This window comes from Aplidium turbinatum, chromosome 10, assembly GCF_918807975.1.
Source record: "Aplidium turbinatum chromosome 10, kaAplTurb1.1, whole genome shotgun sequence".
NCBI lineage: Eukaryota > Metazoa > Chordata > Ascidiacea > Aplousobranchia > Polyclinidae > Aplidium > Aplidium turbinatum.
The window spans coordinates 21,442,298-21,459,288 of NC_137481.1; the positions used below are offsets into that span (position 1 = coordinate 21,442,298).

At 38.8% G+C, this 16,991-nt stretch overlaps 1 protein-coding gene across 1 annotated transcript; it reads right to left on the reverse strand.

Annotated features, from left to right (window-relative positions):
• Positions 1 to 4,620: 4,620 nt before the first annotated feature.
• LOC145779063 (uncharacterized) lies at positions 4,621 to 9,616 on the reverse strand. The gene is made up of 5 exons (XM_082590636.1): positions 9,439 to 9,616; positions 7,898 to 8,041; positions 6,727 to 6,798; positions 5,246 to 5,374; positions 4,621 to 4,785 (listed from the first exon to the last, which is right to left on the reverse strand). The coding sequence occupies exons 1-5, from the start codon at positions 9,559 to 9,561 to the stop codon at positions 4,621 to 4,623; spliced, it is 633 nt and encodes a 210-aa protein (XP_082446762.1). The 5' UTR covers positions 9,562 to 9,616.
• Positions 9,617 to 16,991: the final 7,375 nt, after the last annotated feature.

The window sequence follows — 16,991 nt, forward strand, 5'->3', positions numbered from 1 at the left end:
ACGGCCTCTTTGTCACAAAATAATCTTGATAATGAATTAATGATAATCCCGCGTCACTAGCGTACGCAGGGGGGGCCATTGGGCCATGCCCCCCCCCCCCCCTCAAAAATGTTTTAGTAGTTAACGACGTAGATTAAAGCATTTAATATGTTTTGGATTGCACTGTCAAAGCAATTAACAATGATGTTCTATAGACTAAGCCAATACGAAATACATAGCCCAATCCACCTACCCCACCCCAGGTATTTCCAAATTACATAGTGTTCTGTAAGCCTATTATAGTGAAAAAGAAATGGATAAAGTCTAAACTAAAACCATACTGGGATATCATGAAGACATCTGGGATGTCAATGGCCAGTGGCGTAGCCAGGGGGGTTGGGGGTTACAACACCCCATTTGGCACGCGTGTGACGTCACGATATTGAGAATGATGCTTGCAGTCTCTTTATACTAGGGAATGATGCTTTCAGTCTAAAAAAAACTTGCTTAATTTTAAACAAAACTGCATCAAACGAGCGAGTTTTGCCAATTATACCAAACATTCAAACAACTTAGCAAGGAATTAGCAACAAGAAAACATAGACACTTAGATTTATTCCCGAAACATGCCGAAGAAAACATGATCTTATCCTTTTGCTATGCCACTTGAGAGCACCATTTTACAGGAATATTTATACCCACATTTTTGTTGAAAATGCTCTCAGAATGCACCAAATTTAAAGTAATTTTTCAAAATTTTCTGGGGGAGGCCCCCCAGACCCCCCGCCGCTGGGTGTCGTCTTAGGTTTAAACGCCGTCGGGCTTCGCCCGCCGGACGTCAACCCTCCCCCTTTTAAAATTCCTGGCTACGCTACCGTCAATGGGCCCCCCCTTGAGAACATCCTGCGTACGCCACTGTCCCGCGTGTTTGTTCTTTCGAAACTGTCATTTCTATCGCCTTTCCTTCAATTATAACCAAGCCATCAGTAAGTGCAATCCGTATAAACATTGGGGTAGTCACAGGCAGGCTCGGGTTTAGGGGGGGCAGAAGGTGCAGATGCCCCGGGCCCCCTTTTGAAGGGGGCCCCGGACGTGGAAAGAAATGTAATTTTGTGTTGTTATTTTTTTCTTTCAGCCTTTGAAGTTTCCACAAAATGCTGTGCAGTCATAGTGGTGGATTAATGGTCCTGTAGACGCAGAGGTGGTTTTTCGCACGGGGGCCCCCGATCTAAAAGTGCTCCGGGCCCCCCATCAGCTAAATCCGGCTCTGGTCACAGCTAGGGCAATTGCTCTCCTCGCCCGAAATATCTTTGTATATGCAACCGACTAAAAAACTTGCAAGATTTTCCACAGCTTGCATTGCAAGGTATTAAAAAGCTGTGGAAAAGTGTTTGGTCAAATTTCTGCGGCATTTAGTCACAAACACTTTCGCTGCTAACAGGAGGCAGAAATAAGTAGCCTACCGGTATGCAATCTGTTGGTTAACGTTTTGCTTACCAAAAGGCCTTTGATCAAATTAAGTTTTGCAAATTCTGCCGTTACAGCCACCTTAATTGTTCTTTATTGCCTGATTCGATCCTTGTCTGAAACTAGCAGTTTTCAGAACAAGCGGTAGCCTATTAGCCTATAATCGCCGTAGTTTTTGCCCACGTCTTATCTTGCTTTTCTGATGTGTTTCCATAGCCTACCAAAGTATTTAATTTACATTCTTGCGCTTATCCGCAGCTCTACTAATTCTAGAGATGACGTACCCTATACGCCGCAAATTCTACGCCGTAAACTTTTTGTTTACGCTAACGCTTACGGCCATTTTTTTGGATAGTTGTCGCTTGAGGCTACGCCGTAAAGTTTTCGCGGTTTTTTTAGCGTATAGCGTCAACGTATACTTTTTAATGTATTTTTTTCGCTACAACACGCCAATACCTTCCAGTGCTGTAGTTGAAAGAATGTTTTCAATGAGCAAAGACATATTGAAACCATAACGCAGCAATATGTCAAATGAACACTTTCAGATGCTTGTTTCTTCGTGGAAATTCAAAATAAAACTTGTTTGTTTTGAGTGGTTTATACCGTGTGAATGTTTGGCACCTAGCAAACAAAATGAGTTTACGCTAGTGTCGGCCTATGCGCTGACGCTGATAACTTTTTTTACAAGTTACGTTGACGCATACGGCGTATGGTTTTTCGAACGTTTGCGTTTACGCTGACGGCGTCAATATTTTTTGTATAGGACCTACACGTACATCAGAGACTAATTCTACTTTAATTGCAAAAGTGAATGACCATCCATTTGCATCTGTGCCTACGGTTTACTTTTTGATTTTATTTCCGACTATTGCAACAAAAAACAACACATTACTTTAGGTCTAGCTAGAGAAAGATAGAAGAGACAAAACGCAAAAGTTTTAACAAGCTTATGAAAGTTGATTTGCATCTAAATCGTGCGCTTGATTCGCCATGTCTTCCAGGAATGCAACACGTTTGACATCAGTGCAAAAATAGAGCGTCAATACAATCTAAACACGAACTATTTGATACACATTAATAAACTTAGTCTAGGGCTAGGCTATCCACTGCAAAGGGTAGACTATCAATATAGCCAGCTTAATCTGAGCATGTCAACAACGCATCTCAAAACTGGTTGATTATGAAACTCCAGTCAGCACCGTCATTGGTTGAACGTTACATTGGCAGTAGCGTTGACAGGGGGGGTCCAGGGGTACTTCTGGACCCCGGATAATTCTAAGGGCCCGTCAACGTAAAAAAGCCATCTCGTATTCTTTGGATGTGTTTTTCTTATTGTCTTCATTAGGAGCTAAGAACTTTATTGGTAAGCTACCGGGCCCAAATTATGTTCCCAACGGCCCTGCTCACGTTGGTCATCATATATACTTGAAGCAGGGCCATTGAGAGGATAATTTGGGCCCGGTACTAATGAGATTGTCGGGGCCCAAATCAAGACATTGGTCGGAAAAAGCACTAGCCTATATCCAAGAATATGCGGTGGTTTCTTCAAGTTTTCGGGCCCTTTGGAAACGTTACGGCCTACGGGCTCCTGAAGTCCTCCAGGGCCCAAAAGTACACCCTATCAACGCTATTGTGAGAAAGTGAAAAAAATACAGAATTGCTCATCCCATAATCACGGGTCTACGATAAAATGTTGATATGAGTTACAGATTTTGAATAAAAGTGTTGCTAAATCTGTAACCCATATCAACATTTTATCGTAAACCCGTGATTAGACTAAAATTTTACGGGGATGAGCAAAGGTGTCAGTTTGCAAAAGCCGAGTCCACAACTACAACCTTAGCAAAGACTGAAATTGTGTGGTTAGCAGTTAAACGCAAATATTATATTTTATTTCCCGGTATACAGCCATTAGTAATTCAAGTAGGCCTAGTCAATCTTAGGGTTGGGAATTTGTTACTAAATTATAAACCACAAAATCAGTGTGTCACCGAAGTTTTGAATCTATCGTTATCGGGGTTTCGAAAGAAACAGGGCATGTTTGTTTGTTAACAAAGACTGATGCAAAAACGAAAGTGCATAAAGAGTGTCATCATCAAGGCGCATTCTAACATTAGCAAACAGACACGTAACCTACAAAAGTAGCTCGTTTAGCGACAACAAATGTAGTCTGTGTTAGTTCTTGATGGTTTTCAAAACGCACAAGAGTTCCAATCTGTTTATTTATATAATTTTTTTTAGATGAAGATTAAATGATGCAAAGCGAAATTTCCAGTTTGTTAGGCCAATGCAACTCTTATTCGACTCAATAAAAGGTTTGCCCCAAAACCAAGGAGGCAAGTAAGCTAACAAACTTTTTTCCGCATATTTCCCATCACATAACTCCACTTTCTATAAGTTTGCACATAGTAGCTTAGGACTAGGTGCACACACTCAAGTGCTCATAGCAGGTCGATAGCTTGAGTTCAAAAACGAACTTTTGTAGACCGAGTTGTGCAGTCGAACGTCAAAACAGTCTTTAAGAGAAGTCTGTTAATAAGCAATTCGGCGAATGAAGAAATGAACCTTGTAACTAAGTCGTTACATATTCTTTTTTGCTTGAGCTACCTTCAACATGTGTCTTGCCGCTCTGGCGGCAACATTCGAAATATAAAAACTTTCGAAAATTTTTCGAAAACTTCGAAATATAGAAGCTGTGGTCGGTCGCATTGATTCAAAAAATATGAAATGTTTCATATACATCCGAGCAGTGCCGGTCTTTGGGGTGTGCAAACCGTGCGATCGCACAGGGCCCGCAATTTACTCAGAAAATGCAGTAATTTTTGTTATTAGCAACAACCAACAACATATAGAGTTATAGACTCAGCTTTATTTATGAAAAATGCCAAAGAAAACATGATCTTATCTTTTTGCTATGACACCGACAGCACCATTTTGCAGTAATATTCATACCCAAATTTTTGTTGAACATGCTCTCAAAATGCACCAAATTCAAAGTAATATTTCAAAAATTTCTGGGTGAGGCCACCCCAGACCCCCCCACCTTTGGGTGAACACGCCGTGAGGCTTCGCCCGTCAACCCCCCACCCCTTTCAAAATACCTAGCTACGCTACTGAATTAGATCATTGTCATTGGGGCCTGCAAAACGTATTTCGCACAGGGGCCGAAATACCCTAAGACCGGCACTGATCCGAGCATGGTTTGCACTTTTGGCACACCACAAACAAAGCAGATATCAGCATCAACATCATAAAGACGCCTTCACAGACTGCGGGGATAATAAATGGCATGAAAATACCCAACAAAGGAGCTGAACTTGATGGATCCTCAGCATATATCTGAAAAATTGCAAGAGATTAATATTAAAGAAAACAAGTTCCAACACAAATGTTTTGTTGAGGTTGAAGTTATTTCTATATCGTTGTCAGTATCAAATCAAGGCCTATCTTGTTATTGTCATTCCCAAACTTTCTCTAAGTTACTGCATAATTTGAAACGCTTGCGTATGCGTTTCGATTCCAATAAGTAACAAAAATACTTTCCTTTTAAATGAAACTTAAGCAATGCACTCCGCATTGAAATAAATATATCGTTGTGTCATAAAGTCTAGATCATTTATTGCTTAGCCTACCCATATTTATACTTTTTAGCTGATATTTCGATGCGAATTCTAGATGTTAAATAAGTCTATCAAACAAAATGTTATAAAATATGAGCAATAAAAAACAGCAGGCATACCAATAGTCTATAGGCCTATTACGTCACCCTGTACATTACAATCTGACAAATTAAACTCACATCTAAAGGTCTGTTAGTGAAATAAAAACAAGGAAATCTTTCGCCGGTAGTGTATCTACTAACAGAGTGAGTCACAGAGCGAATGTTGGCACTTCTTTGCTCTTTACAAGGTGCTGGCTTCATAAAACACTATGAAAAAACAATAAGTGCAAATTAAAAGAGCTGTTGCTTAAAAATAGCCATGCGTAATATTACAAAAATATAATAGATGGAGTTTGCAGCATGATCGTTGTTTATTCTACAAGTATGGATTTAAACGGTTAGATTCAAGTGAATTTTAGATTCTTATTTAGAATTTAGCTTTATAACAACAGATGATGCTAGTGTGCCGAAATCGCAATATGTCATTTGTGGAAATATGCTCAGCAAATTATTCAATGAAAATTTAGATCAAGAAAGCACTTACATTGAAAATAAAACTGAACCAAAAGAGAATTTTTTGAAGGGAAAACAAAACAATTAAATTGCTGCACAAAAACAGATGTACGCCTACAGATTGAGCACTCATTTGTGGTATTAATGTCATTTACTGTAGCCAAACCAGAGCCAAACACTCTCATATAAATGTATAAGCTTAACGTATACGTGACCGAGTGGTGAGAACGTCTGCGCGACGTTCGAAGGGACGTCGGTTCGACACCGCTCCAGAGCATGCAACTGTGTCTCAGCATGCCAAAATAAGGGAAGCAGCTGACTCGAAGACTTTGTTTGTCGTATCCAGGCTTACGCCTGATGGTTTAAGATTTAGATTAAGTTGACGGGAAGGCAAGGAAGCCAATCTTCGTGTCCACCATCGTCCTTCAGGCATGCCTGCCAAAGACGTCGCCTGCCATGCCAATGCCTGCCAAAGAGTGTCCTGCCAAAGACACAGCCTCATGTTTTTGAGCGGTGTCAAACCGGCACCCTTTCGATTGCCATTCCAGGGCTCTCACCACCCGGCTATTCACTCGAAGACTATATGCCCTTCGCCGCATCCTGTTGTCTATTGTGTTGCATCTGTGTTCGCAGTGTACAGTTTGTTGTCGCAATGGCGTAAAATAAAGTATGATTATTATTATTAGTTATTACCAACGTCTGCTCATTTGTTTTTAAAATCCAACAACACCTTTTACGGATACGGCACAGCTGTCAACCCTAGCGACTAGCACCAGAGTTTTTTCAAGTCTGGTCGAAGAAGTCACAAATTTATGAACATACAAGTGGATATTTTCTGATCTAATGTCTTATGGTGACTACAAGTCATGCCATGAGGAGGCTGAAGATACTATTAGCAGTGTGCAGGTCTCCACAAACGATTCAAGACTCTCCAACTCAACTTTACTCAATCATTCAATCAAAACAGTAAAGAAACTGCAAGCTTGTACGTTGTACCTATCTTTTATTGAAATGCAATGTGTATGGTCAAAAGTTATTGTAGAATTGTGCACTAAATCATGTCAAAATTACACCAGAAATGAAACTTAATAGCCTACTCCACTCACATCTTGAGTTTCAGATAGTTCATATGTAGTACCTGCAGTTTTTTCCATATGTGAAGCAACAATTCTGTCTTCCTATAAAACAGAAAAACAAAGATTGTTCAAAGCAACGATTGCCTAATTGGCACTGCAACTTTCTCATTTATCCACATTTAAGACAATACTCAGATCACACAACACAATGTTTGCTGAAATAACGTAATTCGTATTGAGTAGAAAAGTTACTTTAAAAGTTTAAACCATAAGCGTTAACTTTTTTACACTATTACTTTTTAAAACAATAATGCTTGGTTATGTTTGCTCATGTATTCTTGGAACCGGAATGGCCCGTTTCGGTGAGTCTGATTCGGTGAGTCCGATCCCTTAACGGGGGATTTTTTCAATTTTTTTTTAAATTATCGGGTACCATTGCCTAATTATCATTGCCGTTTTAGGGTTTGGGGTTAGGGTTTAGAGGTTACGAACTCACCGAATCGGACTCACCAAATCGGACTCACCGAATAGTAGCAGACCCTCTTGGAACATTGGCCTTATTCTGTTATCTGTATATTATAAACAGTTAAACTGCAGTCAAGATTAAATTAACAGTTTAGGATTGTTGCTTTCCAAATTCCATAAAAATGCTTAGGCTACATCAAAAAAATTTCAAAACTATAGCCTAGCAAAACTTATATGCATATCAGTTAAGAAGCGGTGAGCCGTGTGTTTGTTGATTCAGAGACAAGGCAACTATGACTTATTTTTTATTACCATAAATAGGCCTACTCCTTATTGGTTCATGCAGCTTTTTTTGTCAATTTGTACTCAGCAAACAAAACTTACAACGACAAACATGAAAGTTTTTTTAAAAAACATTTTAATCAATTTCTTGTGCAGCTATTTTGAAAAAATCTTGACCGTTAGCAAAAAAATATAACAAAATAAAATCTTCAAGTTTCAAAATTGTTGCACAAGCTTTTCAAATAAAACTATTTAAAAAATGAATAACCTATGCCCTACAACTCACATATATCATATTTATGCTATTATAAAGAGCATTAGCAAATAGCAATAGCATGTGGATTTTCTATTAGATTTTACAAGCATGTAAAACCACCAGCTTTAAGCTTTAGACAAGGCTTTCTCAGTCACTGAAAACATATCAATCAACCGAGTTAAAGAAAATTTAACTTACTGATTGCACATAGTATTCAACTTCAAGATTTATGCAAGGATATTCTGAAAAACATAAAAGTAGATCGTCATCCAAGAAATCCCACTTGCACTGGCATCCATTGAAACCATTGCTTGCATTTGCTACGTATGAGCATAATGTTTTCTGTAAAAAATCAGACATAAATCATGCACTTTATGGAGGATCTAAATATACATACAACAAAAGTGACAGTTGAAAATGGCGCTGTACTACATCTTGTACTACAGCACCAGCTCAAGACCATTCAAAAATGGTGCTAAACATCATTCCTGCTTGGCACTCAGCAGTGGAGTGGGTTTAGGGACTTCCTGATGCTGTTAGCAACCACTGAGCATTCTTTTCTCTATGTCAGGGGATAAGCTCGTTATCCTACGGGCTGAGCAAACTGCATTCGGACAACAAGGAGGACTCCTCCAAAAAAACCTGGATTTGATTGTAATGCAACAGCTCACAACATTAGAGCTTGAGAAGGAGCCCAAATTGCTCAATAAACAAACAACACCAGCTGACCAGGAAAGTTATTAGAATTGCAATTTACCACAAAATCAAGAGAAAACATACAAAAATATTCAAAACAGCAGTATGAATGAAAATGAGAACCCTGGTGATCTCAATGATTTCCTATTCAAAGCCACCAACATATATAAACTTATTGGATTCACTTTAGATGAAGATGTAATCTACCAATCAGACAAGTTGATGACTTTGTTTGATTTAACCACATAAAGTATAAAAATTGAGTTGTGTATGAATTTTTATGAATGCATGATAATAGCCTACAGTTAACATGTTTGATTACAACAAAAGGCAAAATGACAGCATTAGCCCATGTAAAAATATATCTGCAACACTATTTATCAATTAAGTTACAAGATTTGTAAACATTCACATTTTCAGAACAAAGTTTTATACCATACCTTAGGTTGGTTGGTTTTGAATCTTTATCCTCCGACTGACAAAGCCTTGATAGGTTATTCCTGGTAGTTTCGCATACGATACTTGTAGAATGTAGAGGCTCTTGACACAGGGCCGGTTACCGTACCAAGATTGGCAGAGTGAAGTTTTCCGATTGTTGAAGTGTTGTTGCCCGGGAATTATTCCATTCACTAGGTGCTGCTGAATGGAGAGCAGTCCTGAAAGTGCATTGCTCAAGCACACACCCCGAGAGTCGAACCAGCGTCGCATGATCTTCAGCCAGGCGCTTAACCTTATAATTCAAAGGCTGACAACATACCCAAAATTAGTTGGTGAAGTTTTCTCATATTAGCCTACATAACATAACCCATATACATTGTTTATATTTATTATTATATAAAACTACCAAGATATGAGCTACACTACTATAATGCTGTCAACACAAAATTTCCATATAATAAATTGCCTATTTCACACACATTTAATCTATTGTTAGCTAAATATATTGTGAATAAAGGTTAATATTAATGTACCGTACAGCATGTTTAATCGGGTAGTTAATATTCATTAAAAAACAAAATATTTTGAATCCATAAAATACATACTTCAAATATTTGGTCAGCCAGCAATGGTATGGAGAACAAATATCCAAATGCGAACACACAAATAGAACTTGCAGTTGTCAAAAATGCAAAAACAGCTAAAGAGGTTCGTGCTAATGATCCCATTAGCTGATATTGATTGCAAATGAAATTATCACGTTTTCAGAACAACCGCATTCGATCTGTGCCATACTTCACCACCCTGTTTGAATAGTTTACGATTTTCCTAGCCCGTCTAAACCCAGTGCTGCCATACGCTTACCAGTGAATTGTCAAGCATCGTAGCCTACCAGGATTTCCCTAATGGCGTTTTAATATGCTCAACTTCAGCAAGAATAAATTTGACAAGTATGCTTTTAGGTTTTGCAGAAAATATTTTTCAGTTAAAAATATTGACTGCTAAAATACTTTGGAACTGTGCTACTCAAAAAACTGAATTGTGATAAAGAAATCTTTAAAAAGAAATTTAGGCGTTTCTTCGCCAACACAGACAAAATAGAAAATACTACCATAACAAATACTAACTCACAAAACTCCCGTGCCTCTGTCCTTATGATCATCCAATCTGTAAAACGTGCTGACTATGCAACCATAGGCGTCGAAAAAACATGTAGTGATCTAACTCAACTGTTTCTGGTGTGATGTGATGACTATTGTCATGGTGTCCAGTGTCCACTGATTTTCAGGATTACTGTTCGTTTGAAAATCTTGTATACAATTCTATGAAGCTGACAATTAATTGTAAGCTACTAATGGAAGTATTAGTCATGTTTGTGTTTTCTTTTTTGATTGTAACCGATTTGGTTAAATTGTTGATTAGTTTCATAACTCAAATTATTCTTTCCAGTGTGTCAACTGACTAGTAGACCGTATCGTCGTTTCGTTGTCTCCTTATCAATAACAAAACCTAAACATTGTATGTATTATCGTATTATGTCACTTTTCTGTTTTATTTTTTGATAAATAAACGATTGATTGATGTCACTATCATGAGTTGCAAATAGACAAAAATTCATGTCCAGAAGATTCCACCTGTTTGTGCTTACCAAACTGTACGAAAGTTGCGCTCAAGCAACTCTCTCTTCCATCAAAGTAATTTCACTTAACACTTGTAACAAGGCCCGGCAAGCTTTATTGAATGCTACGTTATTTCAAAGCATAACACATTTCTTGAACTTTGCACTTGACCTCAGACAGTCTAGCCTACTTAGTCACAAAAAATAGTTTTATTTTTTTTTTAGTTAGACGGAACTGTCGACTCGACAGCTTTTGGCGTGTCAAACCTTTCCCAAAACTTCTAGATTCTCACAATCGCCATATTATTTTTCAAACAGCTTTCAAGTTTTGTCAATATGGGGGGAAATGTCATCTGGCAACACTACTTAAAACCACGTTGAAAATAAAATGACAGGCTACAAACCGCTACATTATTAGAGTTGCAAACTTGTTAGTCATCCCGGAAGTTTTGCAGCAATATTAGCTTATATGTATGTTACTTATTGATTCTACCAGATCTTTTATTTTTTTTACTGATGATGAGTAGGAGTTTAATGCCATCATACCAGTGGCGTATCCTGGTTGGTTGAGCAAGGGAAGCAATAAAACTCGTGGGGGAATAGAGCGTGCCGAAGGCACGTGTTTTCTAGGGGGGTCCGGGGGCATGCCCCCCGGAAAATTTTTGCAAAATTACACTCAAATAATGAATTATACTGCTTTCTGGAAACACTTTTAGGGTAATTTTTGTATGAAATTTATTAGCAGATAAACAGCTATTAACTTATTAAAGGTAGCTCTTACACACAAACGGGCAAAAATGCGACTATAATTAGAGAACACCAAAAACTCAGCTACAAAGTCAAGTCTAGCTTAGACCTCACATATCCTGTCTTATTCCAAAGTCTATCCAGCCAGGATAACAGTGTAAAGCCAACATTTGGCTTAAACTTTTGCTTACAAGGCCGATATTATAACCATAACAGTGCCCTAGATTTTCTCATTACAGAGCTCACTGGCACAACATCCAACAGAGCAGAATTGCCAGACTATGAAAAAGTCTTAAAGCCAAAATAATACAAAGAAAAGGCCAAAACAAGGAAAATATTAGACAAAAAAGACCCAATGGATATATTTACCTGTTTCTATCAAAAATAATAAAATTTACATATATATTTCATAACTTGTACTGGATTTTAATAAATTGTAGCAAAAATAATTCTGAAAGTAGCCCAAAAAATAGCAAGTTAGCCTATAAAAGTAGCGGATGAGTTTTGATCCGCCACATTACGAGTATTAAACAAGTATAGAACATGTATTGAACAATGTTGAATATGTTTTTATCTGGTAAGGTTACAATATTAGAGAAATATTGATTATTATGCATTTTAAAAAGTTATTTTAAAAAAAAAATAATTCGCGGAATTTGGCTAATCTGGCAACTCCGCGACTGGAAGCAATTTTTAAATCGCTTCCAGCGATTAGTTAAAAGAAACGTAAATTGCGAAAACTTTGCGCTGCTTTTTTCCTTTCTTTCAAACTTGTTTCTTCTTATTGCAAAAACGAGAGCAACGGATGCAATACGAATCTTCGCTTCCGTTGGCTTCCAACTTTTTTAAAATTAAAACCGAGTTCAAAATCATACGGGGGGCATGAGTTAAAAACCGTTCTAAATCGCATTTAGGTAAAGAAATCACGAAATCGTTTTACTGAAAAATATCAGCTTCTCTTTTTTCAATTTTGACAGGGGAAGCAATGCTTCCCTTGCTTCCATTGAGGATACGCCCCTGCATCATACTATCTTCACCTCACTGCAAAACTGTTCGACTCTCGGGATGCGCGCCTGAGCAACGCAAGTTGAGGACTGCTCTCTATTCAGCGGCATCTAATGGATGGAATAATTCCCCAGCAACAACACTTCAATAATTGGAAACTTTACTCTGTCAATCTCGGTGACCGGGCCTGCGTCAGTGGTTCAAAGCCTCTCTAAGTAACTTATGCGAAACTGCTAGAATTAAGCTTTCCCGGTCCGAAAATAAAGATTCAATCAATCACTCAAAATAACGAACAACATCTCAGATTGTTTATTTATAATGCGTTAATGACGAAAAATAAAAGGATACGATATTTAACACAGTCCCATAGAACATTATAAAATAAGCACTAAAATTATAACTTTTCCATCTCCGTGGCCACTTTGGTGAGGATGAAATATCTCCTTGGTTGTTGATGACCTCGGACTACAGCCTGCTTTTCATCGTTACAAAAACCAAATCAACAAGTTGAACAACGTAAAAGCCGTCCTGGCGACACCTCATCCCAATGAAAACTGGCAACTGGAACTGGAACCATAGATGACTTATTAAGTAAAAAAAATAAATAAATAAAAGGCAGAGAAAACTTTTTCTCGAACCGTTGAAAATTTTGCTGAATGGTAGTTTTATCAAATAAATCTATATAAGTAGGCTAATCTCTGCTAGAACTGTAAAATTTTGGTTTTTCTTCACATACCTTTGCAGGCATGATGAAGCGCTGATTATAATAATTACGGTATGCTTGTTAACTCTATGGTCATGTGTAATAATTTAGCCATAGGAATACGAATCCAAGTAACTTGATCAGATTTAACATATTTAAGTTCATTACCATGGCGGCTGGTGTTGTTTGTGAGTAGTGGGGCTGTAATAAATAGTCCGGAAAGGCGAAGCCAGTCGCTGATTTCGCCCGAGGCGAACGACTTTGCAGGGGGTCTGGGGGTCTCCCCCAAAAAAAATTGAATAATCACATTAAATTTCGTGTGTTCTGAGCACGTTTTTACCCCAAATTTTGAATAAAATGCATTCAAGCTTTTTTGAACATTTGATGTATTCCTAAGCTGTAACATTACTACGATTGAGCTTCGGTAGAGAGTTTGTCTTGTTGAACCATAGGCATACGAAGCCGAGCAACGTGATCAAGTTTAACATCTTCAAGTTTATCACATTTACAAAAACATAAAACTACGCAACAAATTAAGTATCGAACGTTTTCGAAATCACAAGATGTCTGGTCACAGCGGTAAACCATAATCTCTTCGTGGGAAAATTGTAACATAAAGTTCCCGGATCCGTTTGTCTGCATGTAGTGACCGAAAAGAAACACTCCTTGAAACGTCTATTCTTAAAGTGTATTCCTGTAAAATTAGCCCGCGGCTATCGAAATCGAGATGCAAAGCCGTACACCTCTAAAACTGTCACTACGATACAGATTACTTGGATAAAAGACGGAGAGTTTGTCCAGCTAGCAAGCACCAAATAAACCAGTTAAATGTGCGACCGACTTCCAACAAACAACTTCAAGAATGAATCAGAAAAATTTGTGATAACTCAAAGGCACGCCAGCAGTTAGCGCGACGCAACATTTCATGTTTAAACAGGTTTCAACAGGTTTGACACAGGTCTTACGAACGATGGCGCAATTTTGGCTCATGTTTTAGGAATTTCCATGACGTAATATTCAGTAGACTTGAACGGTTTTTATATGACGTTTGACCAGGCGAACAACCGTTTGGAACATAGCGGCCCCTAGTTATGACAGTCTGACATGGCATAACTAAAAAAGAATTGACGACAATTGTGAACCAATGAATAAAAACACATGATACACAAATTGTTTGAATCACTCACGTTTAAGTTAATACGCAAATACAAAGGGCATGCAAAGAATGAACAGCAATAAGAATAAACACGACGATACATGAAATTGGTACCATAGGTAGTAGGTACACGCAAAAAATGACGCTATATACAATGGTTGCGATTATAACCGACTGTTCTGGGCTCAGACAAGTGTCGGCCACCGCAGACAAAACCAGGCTCAAACCCTAACACTTAGGTGTTCTTTACGGGGGCGAGGCACGAAATATCCCTCAACACACAGTCTACTTTCACTTCCCCGTACTCTCATCATAGTTGCAGACGGCAACTTTAGCTCTACGAACCACAGGCTTCCCTTTCCTAATTTGTGGAACTACCTCATGCACCCTCCAAAGTTGATACTTCCCACGTTTACCAATGTCCTGGAGAGAACCTACCACTACAAGTTGACCAGGCTCCAAATTCTCGGCCATTTTTAGCCATTTTTTCCGGCCCTGAAGACCTGGCAAGTAAAAATCGATCCATTTACTCCAAAACTGATGAGAAAGTGACAAATTGAACCGATAATCTCTTCTTAATTGGTCACGATCATGTGGTTGCCCAACAGCACAGTATGGGTCTAAGTATGGGGTCAAAATTGAGGCAGGGGTGATGACAGTAAAATCCCTAGGGTCGTCACTCAAAGGTACCAAAGGGCGTTCGTTCACGATCCGAACGGCACTGCCTGTGTACGTAAGCAGTTCAATAAAATTGGGCTTACGAATTGAAGAGTCCAAAATGTGAAAAAATGCAATTTTAAATTGTTTAACCATTGCCTCCCAGGCGCCACCTTGCGCCGGAGCATACGGAGGTATAAATTCCAAGTTTATCTCTCTCTGTCTCAGGGCGTTGTGAAATTCAGCTGATTCTATCAACTCGGGTAACTTTATTTGAAAGAAGCATTTAGTCACATCAGCCATGAGACCAAATCTACCAAGCCGAAATCTAGCCAAGACATCTACCAGAGGGTTTAACAAGTCAGGACCCGAAAACATTACATCATTAACACAAGTTCCTCGAAATTCAGACTTGCCATCGTAAACAATGCGCTTTTTTAATTGTGACGTCACAAAGTATGGTAAATACCATTCAAATCCCTTGACATTTCCTGCTTTACCAGTACGCTCAATATAGCCATTTGATTTAAGATCTTTCATGGTGTCAGTAAGGAAATCACGAAGTTCAGGTTGTTTTAAAGCCTTCTTCCTTAAAGCAGCAACTCTATCTGACGCCAACACAAAATTGTTAGGTAGATCAATATCTTCCTTCAACGGAACAGGTATCTCAAATCGACCATCTTTCAACTCAATATTCGGTTCAACAAGTTCTCTAGCCAACTTATCATTGCGAGACAATTCACAGGTTTCATTTTGCAACGTCAAATCCTGAATGACTTTATTCAGGTCTGCTATTTCCATATCACGAGACTCAATTTTACGCTGAAAGCCAGAGATGACATCCGACTCTGAAGACGTCTGCACTCTGCACACTTTAGCAACGCTTTCATCTAACGGTGACTTACCACCACAAGCCAACCAACCGAGAGGAGTGAGCAAAGCATGTGGTTCACTACGATTTTCACCAACACGCTCTTTTTTTGCACACATCAAATAAGCGTTGTCGTTGCCAATCAGTACATCTACAGTACTACAATCATTCAAATGAAACATATTCACGTCATGAAAATGACGGAAACCATTTAAATCTTGCTTATGCGGTAAAGTTTTAACATCGTCAGCCCAAGCTGGGTTAACCACCGAAGTTATATCACAAAACAGTTCATCTGTCTCTAACGACTGGATGTTGAGTTTGACAAGGTCAGCACAAGTAGCTTTCTGACCAGCCAGGGTATCCATTTTAAACGACGCTTTATCGTACGGTTTAAGATCAAGTTCACACACCAAATCACTCGAAACAAACGTCAACTGCGAACCAGGATCATGCTGACAATACACCAACTTCGATTTGCCAGTCATTGGATTCAAAACACGAGCAGCAGTAACGCTGTTAAAGGCTGCTTTAACATTTCCAATCTTAACATTACGCACAGGAACTCTGGCACGAGCATCATCTTTCCCAACAGAATCCAGAGAATCACGTGACGTCACATAAAAATCATGCAGAAGAAAATAGTGTTTCCTATCGTTGTTAGGCCCACACTTACGACAGTTATTTGCATGAACGCAATCCCTAACCATATGCTGGCGCAAACAATTCAAGCATTTGCCAGCTTTCACAATGACATCTCTCCGATCTTTAGGTGTCAAGCGCAAAAATTCTTTACAATTAGACAAAAAATGATATTCAACTTGACCACGTGACGAACAACAAATGCATGCCGGTAGGTTTTTACGTCTGGCTTCACCACCGCGCGGTGCGCCAACAACAGTCGAGTACTGCGAACTCCCTGACATCACATCATCATGGGGTTTTACGGACGTCTGCCTAACCGGACATGAAGGCAATTTTCCTTTGCCAAACTTTTTAAATTGCTGCGACTCACCAGAATCGCCCATTAGCATAATGCTAATATCAGTCGACTTACGCGTTTCCTCCCGTACTACAAATTCAAACAAACTCTGAAAAGTAGGCTCATCAGTGCCACCATACTGATCACCTAAAAACTCAAGATAACGCTGCTTAGCGTCAAACGGGAGTCGCTTAGCCAAATCCAAAACAAAACGTCCTTCTAATTTATCACGCTGACCATAAGCTTGCGCGTAAAGCAGACACTGCGACAATTCATCTTTAAACTCTTTCAAATCACTGGAAGAGATAGAAGTCAATTTGCTACCATAGCGATACTTTCTAATTTCTGGTTCTGCAAAAAGACCTCCACGAACCCCAAAACGCTGGGACAAGCGAGCTAACGACATTTCTATCCTGTCT

Excerpts from the sequence above, each read along its gene's own strand:
- LOC145779063 (XM_082590636.1), bottom strand. The coding sequence starts at position 9,561 with ATGGGATCATTAGCACGAACCTCTTTAGCTGTTTTTGCATTTTTGACA. Across the intron at positions 6,799-7,897 it reads TTGAATACTATGTGCAATCA|GAAGACAGAATTGTTGCTTC; the intron begins GTAAGTTAAATT and ends TCTGTTTTATAG. Across the intron at positions 4,786-5,245 it reads TCACTAACAGACCTTTAGAT|ATATATGCTGAGGATCCATC; the intron begins GTGAGTTTAATT and ends GCAATTTTTCAG.